The sequence below is a fragment of the Calidris pugnax genome, unplaced genomic scaffold, assembly GCF_001431845.1.
Source record: "Calidris pugnax isolate Ruff unplaced genomic scaffold, ASM143184v1 scaffold14, whole genome shotgun sequence".
NCBI lineage: Eukaryota > Metazoa > Chordata > Aves > Charadriiformes > Scolopacidae > Calidris > Calidris pugnax.
This window is the reverse complement of record NW_015090793.1, coordinates 6,076,081-6,088,563: the sequence shown is the minus strand read 5'-3', so window position 1 is coordinate 6,088,563 and position 12,483 is coordinate 6,076,081. Positions and strand designations below refer to the sequence as shown.

Below are 12,483 nucleotides of genomic sequence, written 5' to 3'. Positions count from 1 at the left end.
CCCTGACAGCAGTCATGCGCTGCCTTCTCACAGAGGCTTTAGAAAACACTGAATTTAAAAAAGGCACATGTTGAGCTTGCACCTGCTTTTGCTCTTTTTGGTATAGCATCACAGGACAGCAATCTAGCCTTGAAAATATGAGGAACATTTTTCTTCCAGTGGCTACAGCCACTGGCAGAAAAACAAGGCAAGTTGTTAAGATGCACTCTGCTTGTTACAAGCAGTAGTAGAAATTTACCCTGCTTACTGCAAAACCAATAAACATATTTTACTCTACTGCCAATATCCAGGCTGCAGAAATTACTACTTCAAAGATCTGAGGCCAGATATCCATTAAAAGACAAATTCAGCTGAAGAGAGGACAGGGCCACAAAACCCAAGGTGCACTGATCTCAACACATTCTCCAAACCTCCTTCATTGACTTTGCTCTTATTCTGACTAGAATCTTAACCTCCCTGTTTTCAGAGAACAGCATCATCGTTATTGCCAGTCTGTGCTTCAGCTCATGCTCTGAACAGAGCATAAACAGCTGTCTTTATGGAGCTGCCACCATAAGAACATGATGCAGGTACAGGAACTCAATTTGCCGCCTCCTGCTCCTGCAGCACTGAGTTCAGCACACCAAAGACCTCAGATCTGATACATAAACACTGAGAAACCAACACTGATCTATAGTAAATATCACTTGTACTCCTTTACTGCAAGAGTTTTAAATTAACTCAAAGTTTTAGAAACAGCCATCTTGGAAAAACTGATTAGTTTTTCCCAAATCACTGTGCACACTTGAAAAGCATGAGTTTGGCAAGCCCCCAACCCCCCATTCTTTAATATACTGACAACAGGTATACTGCATTTGACTTCTAGTCATTAATCAGAAAGGTTTCGTTGTACTTAAAATGGTATGATACTCTGATTCTGCACCACTTCATCTGCAATGTGCTTGATTCTGCACCACCAATATCCACAGGGACCCTGCCATCAATTGTAATGGTCCAGAAACCAGGATCAGACAAGCAGAGAGCTCTGACGAAAGGTCAGAACCAGAGACTATGGCAAAATTCCCGATTTGCTACCCTCTCAACATCTCTGTATAACTGCTTCAAATGTGTACATAGTATAAGCAATATTTTATCACAAGAATGTTCAGTGTCACAGGCATCTAAATTAAATATCTATGCAAATACCAGATGATATGCTTTGTATACTTCCTAGGCAGATTACAGTAGTTTGGCAGAAATGGTTCAAATATTGTAGTTTAAAAGGAATGGAGATAACTTTACTGTATAATTATGCGTATAAAACACCAATGCTGATGGTTTATATCTAAAATAAAAAACACAAGCACCTTGCTTAGGTATTAAAACATTCAAAGTCACTGTTTGCTGCTCAACTTTACCAAAACCTAAACAAGAATCCTTACTGCTTTTGCTCAGAAAGTCTCCACAATCACTATTACTTTTGAGGCTGCCAGCCAATAAAAATTTTCCTAGGCACTAGATATTTTTCTCTGCTAGTTCTAATTTAATTATGTAGATCCACATAAATACAGTGCTTATCATTGCCTTTAACAGGAAGGATGATTTAGGGTAATACAGCTTAAAAATTACCTGTAATCCTACAAAATAATCAGCTATAAATTTATTGTTATTCCATGAGTTAAAATATTTAGTTGGCTAAAAAGTTTTAGAACTTCATGGAGAAATTTACTGGAATGTGATCATATTGTGCAGTAAGAATGCCGTTCTATTATCTTACAACAGGCACACAACTACAATACAAGATGTAACTATTTTAACAGAAGACTACTTTAACCTATTTTCATGCCTTAACTATTGATGATGGAGACTGGAGAAAGACTCCCAGAAAAAATGTTCCCCTTTTGCTGGGGATGAGCTCAAATATCTCACTCCATCTTCCATTATAGGTTTTTGTGAACATTTTCACTGAGTAGGAATTGGAGCCTGCTGAGTTTAAAAAAACCAACTAAATTGTGATACGAAAAAAAGATTAAAATCTAGAAATCTTAGGTACTTATGAAAGTAATTCAATTATCCTACATGAACTGCACACTTAATTGTATCTTGTTGTTTTCATTCAATGTATTTTTCATTCAAGAATATTACTAATTGATCTTTTTGAGCCCCGTTCTTTCAAATATTCAAGTCCCTTGACATTCTTTCAGAGACTGCTGTCTTAGCTTGCATTAAATTTTTGGTCTGATAGATGCTATCTCACTAGGAGCACATTTCAAACTTGCCTGCTAGACAACTAAAATCACATTTCTTAATGCTCACTTGAAAGAATAAATATAAGTCTTAAAGTATATCAGAACTTTTTCAAAGCACAAATCTGAAAGTCTTTTCTTTTTTTGAAGTTTGCATTGAAAATTGTAGTTATTGAACAAACAAGTATTTCACTACTGTGTTTTCAACCCACACATTAAGTTCAGAGTAACAGAAAATTAAATGGATTAAGCAATAAACTGACTTCATTGATTTTCATTTTCTGTTTTGTGAAATGTAAGGAGCAAGCAGAAAGTACAGATTAAGAGAAGTGTATTAGCTTTTAAATATTTTTTTGGCTTTAGTCACCCAGTGGAACACTGGTGAAAATTCTGTGATGGTCATATATAAGGAATGATGTACTTTCATGTTAACTTCATGGAACTTTTAAGCTTCAGTATCATCAATTTTTTTTTCTCTTGCAGCTTAAGTCTTGTTCCTCACTTCACATCCTTCTTTACTTAGTGTTTTAGAAAACCTTAATCACTCAAAAGACTCCAAACATGTTGATATGTCAATTTTAGATCTCAGATTTCAATATGAATTCCATTAATGTACCTAAAAATAAAACTTGATCACTTCTGGACAAAAATATTACAAGATCTTCAAGGGACACAAACAGATGCCACCTGGATATTCATAAAACTAACTTCAGAAATAGGTTCCTCTCAGAAACATCCCTCCTATTTTCCCTCAAGAGGTGCCTTGCCTCTAATGGCATATCTGGATAAACTTATATATGTGAAAACTATTCTTACATCAAACCATCATCATGACGTACAGGGAAGGTGATAAACGGGTGAAATTAAACACAGGAAAGAAAAAAGTTCAGCCAAATTATCTCTAGACACTTGCAGGAACACAATGTGCAGTTGGTATATACATTTGAATTTTAAGAAAATAATAGGGCTTACAGACTTAGAAAATAGGGGTTTTTAAACACTCAGAGAAAATACCTTAATAGTAATATAAATAAAATCATCTCGATATAAAGATCCTTTAAAGATAGAGCTTGATTTCTCCAAAGCAATAGATCAGTCTTCAAAAAGACCCCAACTAAGAAAAAAATTAAGATTTAATGCCCTTTATGCATAAGTTGAACCAAAACCCAGATTTTCAATGGTTACCACAACTGAAAGCACTGTGAAAAAGAGGTATATATAAAATGATCCATCCTGTACAAACAGATCCACAATAGGAAAAACTCATAATCATTTCTATTAGATTACGAATGATCTGAGTATTGCATCATAACATACGGGGAAAATGTAATAAGCCTAGTTAAGCAGAAACACTGATGCTAATTAGAAACAGGATCTCCCTAAATAACCTCAACTTTAGTATTTCAGGCCTCATCCAACCATAAGGAAAATATGAAATGTAATAAAATGATATTCAGAAAAAAGAAGAAACTCACAAAGATATGAGAAGCTTATAAAACTCCCATGAAATTAAAAACTACAACTAGTTATTTCATGGGTATATCAGGCAGATGAGAGGAAAATGCACTTTATGGTTAACAGTGTCCTGGGACAGAATGGTTAACAGTGTCAGCTGGGATAGAATTTATTTGCTACCTGGAGTAGCTACTGTGTTTTGGTTTTATTATGAGAATAATGCTGATAACACAGATTGGTTTAGTTGTTGCTAAGTAATGCTTGTATTAAGTCAAGGACTTTTTCGTCTTCCCATAGAAGCTGAGAGGGAGCACAGATGGGATAAGCTGGCCAAAGGGATATTCCATACCATAGACATCATATATAAATGGGGGTTGGCTGGGGTGGGCAGGGATCTGTGATTCCTGCTTGGGTGGGCTGGGAAATCGACCATCACGTGGTGAGAGTGATGTGTTGTATCACTTCCTTTTGTATATTCTTTTACCATTATTATTGTCTCTTTTGTAGCTGTTACATTAAACTGTCTTCATCTCAGCCCACAAGTTTTTTTTCTTTTTTTCCCCCCTCTTCTCTCCATCCCACTGATGTGGGAGAGGGTGCATTGTGGATTTGTGGATTGAGCAAATGGCTGTGTGGTACTAGTTGCTGGCTGGGGTTAAACCACAACACACAGCAAACAAATACTTTTCTAAGCATTTGTGTTCTTTTTAGGCCTCTGATTTTTATTTCAGAAGAGAAGCAGCTACAACCATCTTATAACTTGCCTTATTTTTCTTAGCAAAGTGTGAAAAGGTCTGAAGAGTTCAGACATATCTTCTGGTTTATGGTCCAAGTTCAACGGTCCCTCGGAGTAGACAACAAGGCCACTGTAATTCAAACACAGGCACAAACATACACAAAAATGAAAATTACATTACACAGAGCAACTACTGAATGAGGAGGCAGAAAAGCAACTCAACATAAACATTAGAATTATACTGAAGTTATATTGTTACGTTATTTTTGTCCTATTCACCCACAGTCAGAATTAAACGTTAAAGCAACAGGAAGAAGATCCCCTCCATCCACCCCCCCCCAGCACAGACATTGGAGAAGAGGCAATGGAAGCATAGAAGAGCAGCACACATTTATTTATGAATTGCTGGGGTGCATCCATTTAAAAATAACCCCAAGAAACTGATTATCACCTAAGTAGGGGAAAGTCCACTGACTTGAGAGAAATTGTAAATGGCTTTTTCTTTCTTTTTTGCTAAATCATATAAAACACATTTTGATAATACCATGCTTCTAAATCAACTCAGCACTTGTAGACATTTTCCTGGGAAGAGGTTAGTTCATGGTCCTGAAAGCCTCCATGTATGTCACCGTAGATATCCTGATAGTTCCTCCTGACCAAATCACTACATCCAAACCTCTCTGCGTGTCAGGAATTAAATTCAATTCACTTTCTTCACCATATCTGCTGCATCACAGAGCACTGTATCCGAGAGTGTATTCCACCCACACCAGGCACCACTCTGCTTAAACTGTTTAATCCTCTGCCCACTGCAGAAACAACGTATGTTTCTCAAAGCCAAACGGATCATGCATTCTCACACTGGAGATAACACAAGTTTTATTTTTCCCAGGCCATTTTCCCCTTCCTGCCCTTACAGTCAGTGCTCGGTTACCCAAGGCATTTCAAAGGTATGTTCCTTTCCTTACACTCAAATTACACCTTGCTTCAGAGAGCTTTCTAGCGTCTCTGCATCCAAATCATCCAGAGTAATGGGGACCCTTGGCTGACTAACAAGACTGTTGATGTCTTTCCCTCACCAGCTGTTCACTAGCAAGCACCTTGTGTGACCACCAAAGGCTGAGACACAGCAGCAAAGCTGATGTCACAAGTTATATAAATCCCACTGAAGTATTGGGGGGTGGAAGAAAGTGGAGGGCAGGCAGAAAGGACCACTTACATTCTGCTTACTATGCAGGAAATACTGGTCTTTTTCTCCTGTTTATAAACCCTGAGTCTGGCTCAGGCCCTGGCAGCAAGTAGTACTGCTGTCTCCCATCAGGCTGGAAGATGGTGTATTGGGTTTGTGTGGAAAGGTTTTGGTAGCAGGGCAGCGACAGCAGTGGTTCTGTGAGAAGGTACTAGAAGCTTCCCCTGTGCCCGATGGAGCCAATGTCAGCCAGCTGCAAGACAGACCCATCACTGGCCAAGGCCAAGCCCATCAGCAACAGTGGTAGCACCTCTGGGACAACATGTTTAAGAAGGGGAAAAAAACCAAACTAACTGAGCAATTGCAGCTGGAAACATGGGTGAGAATATGAGAGTGCAACAACTCTGCAGACACCAAGGTCAGTGAAGAGGGGGTGGAGGTGCTCCAGGCACCGAAGCAGAGATTCCCCTGCAGCCTGTGTGGAAGACCATGGTCAGGCAGGCCGTCCCCCTGCAGCTAATGGAGGTGAACAGTGGATCAGACATCCACCTGCAGCCAGAAGAAGACCCCACACCAGAGCAGGTGAATGCCCGAAGGAGGCTGTGACCCCACGGAGAACCCACATTGAAGGAGAATCCTGGCGGGATCTGTGACCTCTGGAATACAAACACGGGCGCAGTCTGTTGCTGAAGGACTGCACCCCATGGGAGGGACCCATATTGGAGCAGTTTGTGAAGAACTGTAATTGTGGGAAGGACTCAATGCTGGAGAAGTTCATGGAAGATCATACCCACAGGAGGGACCCCACACTGTAGCAGGGTAAGAGTATGAAGAGTCTCCCTGAGGAGAAAGGAGCAGCAGAAACCTTAGGCAAAAATTAGTCTGAAAAGTATTGCTTAAAACTTTGCTATTAGAGGACCAAGGGGATCTCCATGCCCCAGACCCATCCTTCTCATTAAGACACAGAGGAACAGCACAACAACTGTGTAGCATTTGTCTTGCATTTAAATGCTTCTCCTTTCACACTCCAGATAAAAGGCTTGCACTTTTTCCAGACAAGAGTATATCTGCTTGGTGTAGTTATTCCTGGGGAACTTCACACAGCAGTGATTTATTTTCAAATCACTGGATACTTGGGAGTAGTTAAACTCTTTTCACTCTCTGTCCTTCTTTGTAATTTGGAATTGACATGGTGCATTTTCCAGTCTCCTTGGTTTTCCAGTTAGTCATGATGTATTGTACTTCATTGTGTCTTCCAGCAGTTTCAAATTGAGTTCTCACATTCCTGTTGTCTTTTGATAATCAGATTATTACTGTTATTATTTTTAGAATGACAGTTACAGACAATGTGCTATTTAACAGGAACAATGGGCCACAGAGATTTCCTGAGGAGAAGTGTATTACACTAAGGATTTGAGGTTTTTTCATTTCCCTCAATTATACTACTTACATCAGCTAACTTTAAAACATTCACAACGGTAAAATATTAAAAATATGATGGTTTTACTCCAGAGAAACTGCTGTCTTATTAAAATATGAAGACTCATTAGGAAAAATGCATCTTATTTCTTCAATATTGCAAAAACTGCATGAAGCAAAAGCAATGTTTTAGTTAATTGTCAATAGTCAATGCAGGGCACAAGTCTACTAAGTTATACATGTTAATACTTTCCTTGAAAAAGATTTAAGCCTAACTCAGTCACAATGCAGTTTGTCACGACAATTCCTTTTGAACCTAGAGTCATTAAGAAAAATACACAATTCCTATTGAAAATTTTTGGTTTTCAAGACTTGTATCCTTAGGTCATATTATTTTTGCTTTAAAAAAAATAAATATCTTTCTAAGTGACATTCCATAGACTGATGTTCTTAATTTTTCTGTTTCTTTCTGGAGGCTGACTGATCAATTGTTCCAGGTTCCTTCCTTCTATATTTTGTGTTCTGCCTTTTCTTTTTTTCCTCTTGGTATTCTACATGAAACTCGTACTGATTTAAAAAGATGACAAAACATAATCCTCTTTTAAAAATATTTTTTTAAAGAAAGTACAAGCAAACTCAGGTGAAAGAAAATATGCCAAAATTCTGAAAAAAATTCTGAAATCTTCAGTAAATCTTTCAGTAAGGCAGAGTGGAGAGTAGTTAAAAAATTTACTTACCATACAATGGCTAATCTTGGAATTGTAAACATTAAAGCTGGTTCATAGTCATCTATCATATCTTGAGTGAGGTATCCAAGCCTTAAGGCTCTAAGCAGAAGAATAGAGTTATTTAGAGATCAAACTCTCGAAGAATACATTTCAATAGGAAAGAATTTGTACACAAACAGTTCATGAGTTAAATACTATCAGTCTGGTTTAGCTTATAACTTCTTTTTTTTTCCAATTTAAAACACTGTGTATATAACTGACTGTAGTCACTGCTTTAAAAAAATCATGAGAAAAAAAATCTTTTAATACTTAAAGCTTCTATAGCCATCCAAAACCAAAATAATTTTATGCCCTTTTCCCTTTATATTTACTGTTCCAGGCCAAGCTTCAGCTTGTTACTGAAAGCCACCCGTGCTTAGAGTCCTTCAACTAAAAGAAACTTTTTTAAAGTAATAGGGGAAAGTATTTGGTTTCATTTTCAAATAAAACTTACTATAATCATCTAAGTCAACCCTCCGTAAACTAACAAATTAAACTGAAAAAAAAAAACAGTTCTACACAGCAACTATTACTGAATTCTTAAGATTTAATAATTGGGGGTCACTCCATTATCCTATAATAATGTTTCAAATACCTTAAGCCCCTTTTAGATTAAACCCCAATTTCTTTAGGTTTGTCACTTGGCTATGTTTTCCAGTTTTCTTCACAAATTCTTAATTTTCTCATAAATTTCATTATCTCCTCAAATCTCTTTTCCGATTTGTCCATATCAGTGCACGAGATTAAGGTAAGACTCAAAACTGCACACTAGTCCTGCTGAGATGTGACTGGTCCCTAGATAAATGGAAATAACTTATCCTTATTCCTTGTCAGTACTTGCCTTGCCAATACTGCTGGTGGTGGACAGCAAAATGACCACAAAGCAAGCACTGCTTCGTACCAATGGCAGATGGACTCATCATTGCGTGTCCCACTCTCGCTCCCTGTTCCTTCCTACAGTCCACTGCCAGGTTATCCAAAACCGCAAATGAGAAACTATCTTTTTCCTCTAATTGAGCAAATATGTGTATATGTAGTAGCTCTTTAAGTGATAAAATATAATTCCTCCTACTTGTTGTGACCATTTTGAGTTGTAATCCTGTCTTTCAAAATGCCTGAAAGACCTCTGATCTTGGTGTCACCTACAGATTGTGGCAGCGTGCTCTGTACTCCTTCACTCCTTAATCAAAGTAGTGGTGGTTTGGGCTAAACTGGCCACTGAGACAAACAACAGATGCTCCCTGACCTCCCTCTCTTCAGACCACGCCAGTCCCAGGGTCCTACTTCACAAGTTTTCCTAATATGACAGTAAACTCAACACTTATTCCAAGTGCATTCCACAGGCAATTGGTCTCTAGTAATTCCACCCAGTCTACAGTTCAATAGCTTCCTTTAGAGAACAGTGTTGCACTGCTGAGAGCCTCACTAAAGCTAGGCATTTCACACGATGTTCCCCCTCTGTCACAGGGGAAAAGTTGTTCAACATAGTACATTCCAAACAAATTCCCATTTTTCTTATCACCTTATACTTCCAAAAGAACTTATGAATTCCTGGATTGTGTGGGGTTTTTTTTAACATCATCTCTTCATACATATAAAGTCATGGCTCTAGCCCTTTATGATTTTAAAGGACCTTTACAAGTTCTTTGTGGTAATCACTAGAGGTTCACAGATGATTTGAATCATCTCCCCATGTATTCCTGAATGAAATACGATTAAGTCTTGATGCCTTAAACAGATTTACCTTATTTACATGCTTATTCTTCATGCATACATCTATAGCTAGGCCTACAAAAAATATGGTTATTGTTGGTTTATTATTTTGGGGGTTCTTTTTGGTCAAGAAAACAAAAGAGCATCGACTTCTGCCTGGGAAGCATGCTTAACGCTTTTCAACTTTGTACTTGGATACTTACTAGAAAAGCAAAGTACCTGGTGTTTTATGATGCTTCTTAAAGACTGTAGTTAAAGTATTTCTACAAAAGCTCAGACTGAAAGTAAACACAGAAATTAAAATTTAGTACTTAACAAAAATGCTTACCTTTCCACAGTTTCACAGAAAAGTACGATTACCTCTTGCTGTACATAATATTCTTTTGGAGACTTCACAGGTACCATGGCCGACACATAACTACAAAGATTATAAAATAACATATACTGTTTTACACACTTCAATTCAGATTATAAATAAAAACAAACCTAGGACAAATCATCTTAGAACCCAAACCTTGCCTTTACCATTGTGTATTTATTTTGACAGCACTCACCGTGAAAATTGTACAGTGTAAAAATCTTTAAGAAATGCAGCTGATTCACTTATTGCAGATTGAGGCAGTGGAGCTCAGTAGTAATTTAGAAATATAATTACACACATTTAGCATTCAGAACTCCATACTGTGGGGCACAGGGAGGTAGGTCCTAAAAGGATCTTTATTGCTGCGTCTTGAAGATAGAATTGTTTACTCTGCATTTCCTTAAGGAAAAAAAAATGACTAAAATGCACATTTTCTCTAGAAAAGTTTTACCTTAAATTATATTAGTGAAATTCAACTACCCTGCAGAGACAATTTCGGAGACTTAAAAGTTGGTCTTGTTTATATAAGGAATTACATGCAGAAGCACTAAGTCACAAGGTAAGAAACATTGGTATAAGTGGTTTTCTGTCACCGCGCTACTTCGTCATTTGTAGACTACAGGTAACACATGAAGGGAAAAAGTTATTTGCAAAACAACAGCAAAGAAAAGTGTGTGTAGAGAGTTGGTATGGAAAGGCCAGAAACTGTGCACAGGCACTGTCCACAGTTATTGATTGTCATTGGTGTCTGCACTCAAATCCACACTTAAAAACATGGTTTTAGCTGATGTTCTCAATTGAAATGTTTTTCAATTTAACAGTATAATGATGTTTTTCTGAATCAGAAAAATTGCTTGAGTAATACAAAATAACATGAAGAAAAGGTAAAGAGTAATGGAGACATGACAGTCCATGGATTATTCCCAAGAAAAGTATAAAACAATGTTCAATTCTAAGAAACCTGTTCTGCTGAAGGTAGAAATGGGCTTTATTATATTAGATCCATAGATAATCTTGTCTGTTATCCTGTCTGTAACTACGCTTAACACCACAAATATCTAATAGACATGCAGGAAGCTGGCTTTAACTCAGAAGCACAATGCAAGACTTGGTCAACATGACCTCTGATGCAATAAGCAGTCACTTCTCACACCCCAAAAGGAGTTATTTTTGTATTTGTTACAAACCTCCAAGCCTTTGTTCAATCACAAGTTTTTAAATCAGTGAGTTCCTGCAGTTAATTATGGCTTCTGTAAAAGCACTTCCTTCATCAAATCTCAATTTGCCTTCTTAAATTCAGTGGGTGCATCTTGCTTTTATCTATAAGCACAAGGGAACAAAACCTCATAATCTCTAGACTATTTTTATCATACTTTCTTGTTTTAATGTTTCTTACTTGTCGCCTTTCCTCCAACAAAGAAAACATTAAGGGAAGAGATTTACAGCTTCCTTTTGTGTCTTGAAAAATCTCCCTAAAATGCCATATGCCAGTATGCAAATGGAAGATTATAGTTTAGTTGAAGAGAGCACATGTTGATTGCTAAAAAGCTCTTTAATTTTCTTTTCATTATTGCTACACTGGAAGGGAAAAAAAATCTAACAATACAACAAATTACTGCAGAATTCAAATAATGATAAATAAATTACATACTTTTTCCAGAAAAAGAAAACAGAACAAAACAGTCAACTTCCAAAAACGAACAAGCCACACAACAGCTGTGGTAGCCAATGCTCATAACACATTCGAATCTTTTACCTTAATTCAAATTCAGCAAAAAGGATGTCAAAATGCTTGAGTGATTCTTTCATTTTCTCTGTGTAGAGGTTCAAATCCCTTAGGGCCTGGTCACGAATGATATTTCTAACTTCCTCTAGGCTTCGGGTCAGATCCTTGGCCAATGGCCTCATAGCCATACTCTCAATTTCACGATTCATAATAATTGAACCAGCAGCCAAACACTATGAAATAGATTAACAGAGAAAATATTTTTACGAAGTTACTTTTATCTTTTAAAAAAACAGCACAAGATGTGACATTTAATACCTTGAATAAGAGCAGTATTTAGCCACAGTTTGTTGCAAATTATTAAACAAGTGCAAGATTTAAGACTGATCTGCCAAGTCATAAGCCTTCATATAAAAGGTCAAGGAGCAACTGGGTCAGGGAGACATGAGAACAGTGAAAGGGTCAAGTGCAAAAACCATAGGACTAACATAAGAACTTAAAGCTCTTCTTTTAGTTGGGCAATAAATATTGGTAGAATATTTACTCTATGTGTGCAAGGATTCCTTGTATAAAAGGTATGTGAATCTAGCTATAGTGTGATCAATGGACTGTTTTGATTCAGGATGGATTGATTGATTTTTGTAAAAAAAAAATAATTCTATTTCGTACAAAGAGAACAGAAACTCTTTAACGGTGATGCCTTTTGCATCAAAACTGGTCACACTCACTAGCTGGAACAGGGATCCCGCTAGACCAGTATCCTACCTCCCACAGAAGCCATGAATATACTTTATATGAAAGAACAAAGACCAGGTAACAGACTGATTCTTCCCCTGCAGAAAGGAACTGGACTCCCTCTGACCAACTCACAAACACATTAAAAGTAGATTTC

General features: G+C 37.3%; 1 protein-coding gene across 3 annotated transcripts in view; it reads right to left on the bottom strand.

Moving 5' to 3' along the window:
- ZFYVE28 (zinc finger, FYVE domain containing 28) overlaps positions 1 to 12,483 on the bottom strand; it is a 154,576-nt gene that overhangs the window by 46,661 nt on the left and 95,432 nt on the right. For all 3 annotated transcript variants that reach the window (XM_014966670.1, XM_014966671.1, XM_014966672.1), the window contains exons 4-7: positions 11,622 to 11,824; positions 9,833 to 9,922; positions 7,762 to 7,851; positions 4,445 to 4,546 (exon numbers count right to left, since the gene is read on the bottom strand). In XM_014966670.1, the coding sequence (XP_014822156.1) occupies positions 4,445 to 4,546; positions 7,762 to 7,851; positions 9,833 to 9,922; positions 11,622 to 11,824 (485 nt within the window). The remainder of the gene's footprint in view (positions 1 to 4,444; positions 4,547 to 7,761; positions 7,852 to 9,832; positions 9,923 to 11,621; positions 11,825 to 12,483) is intronic.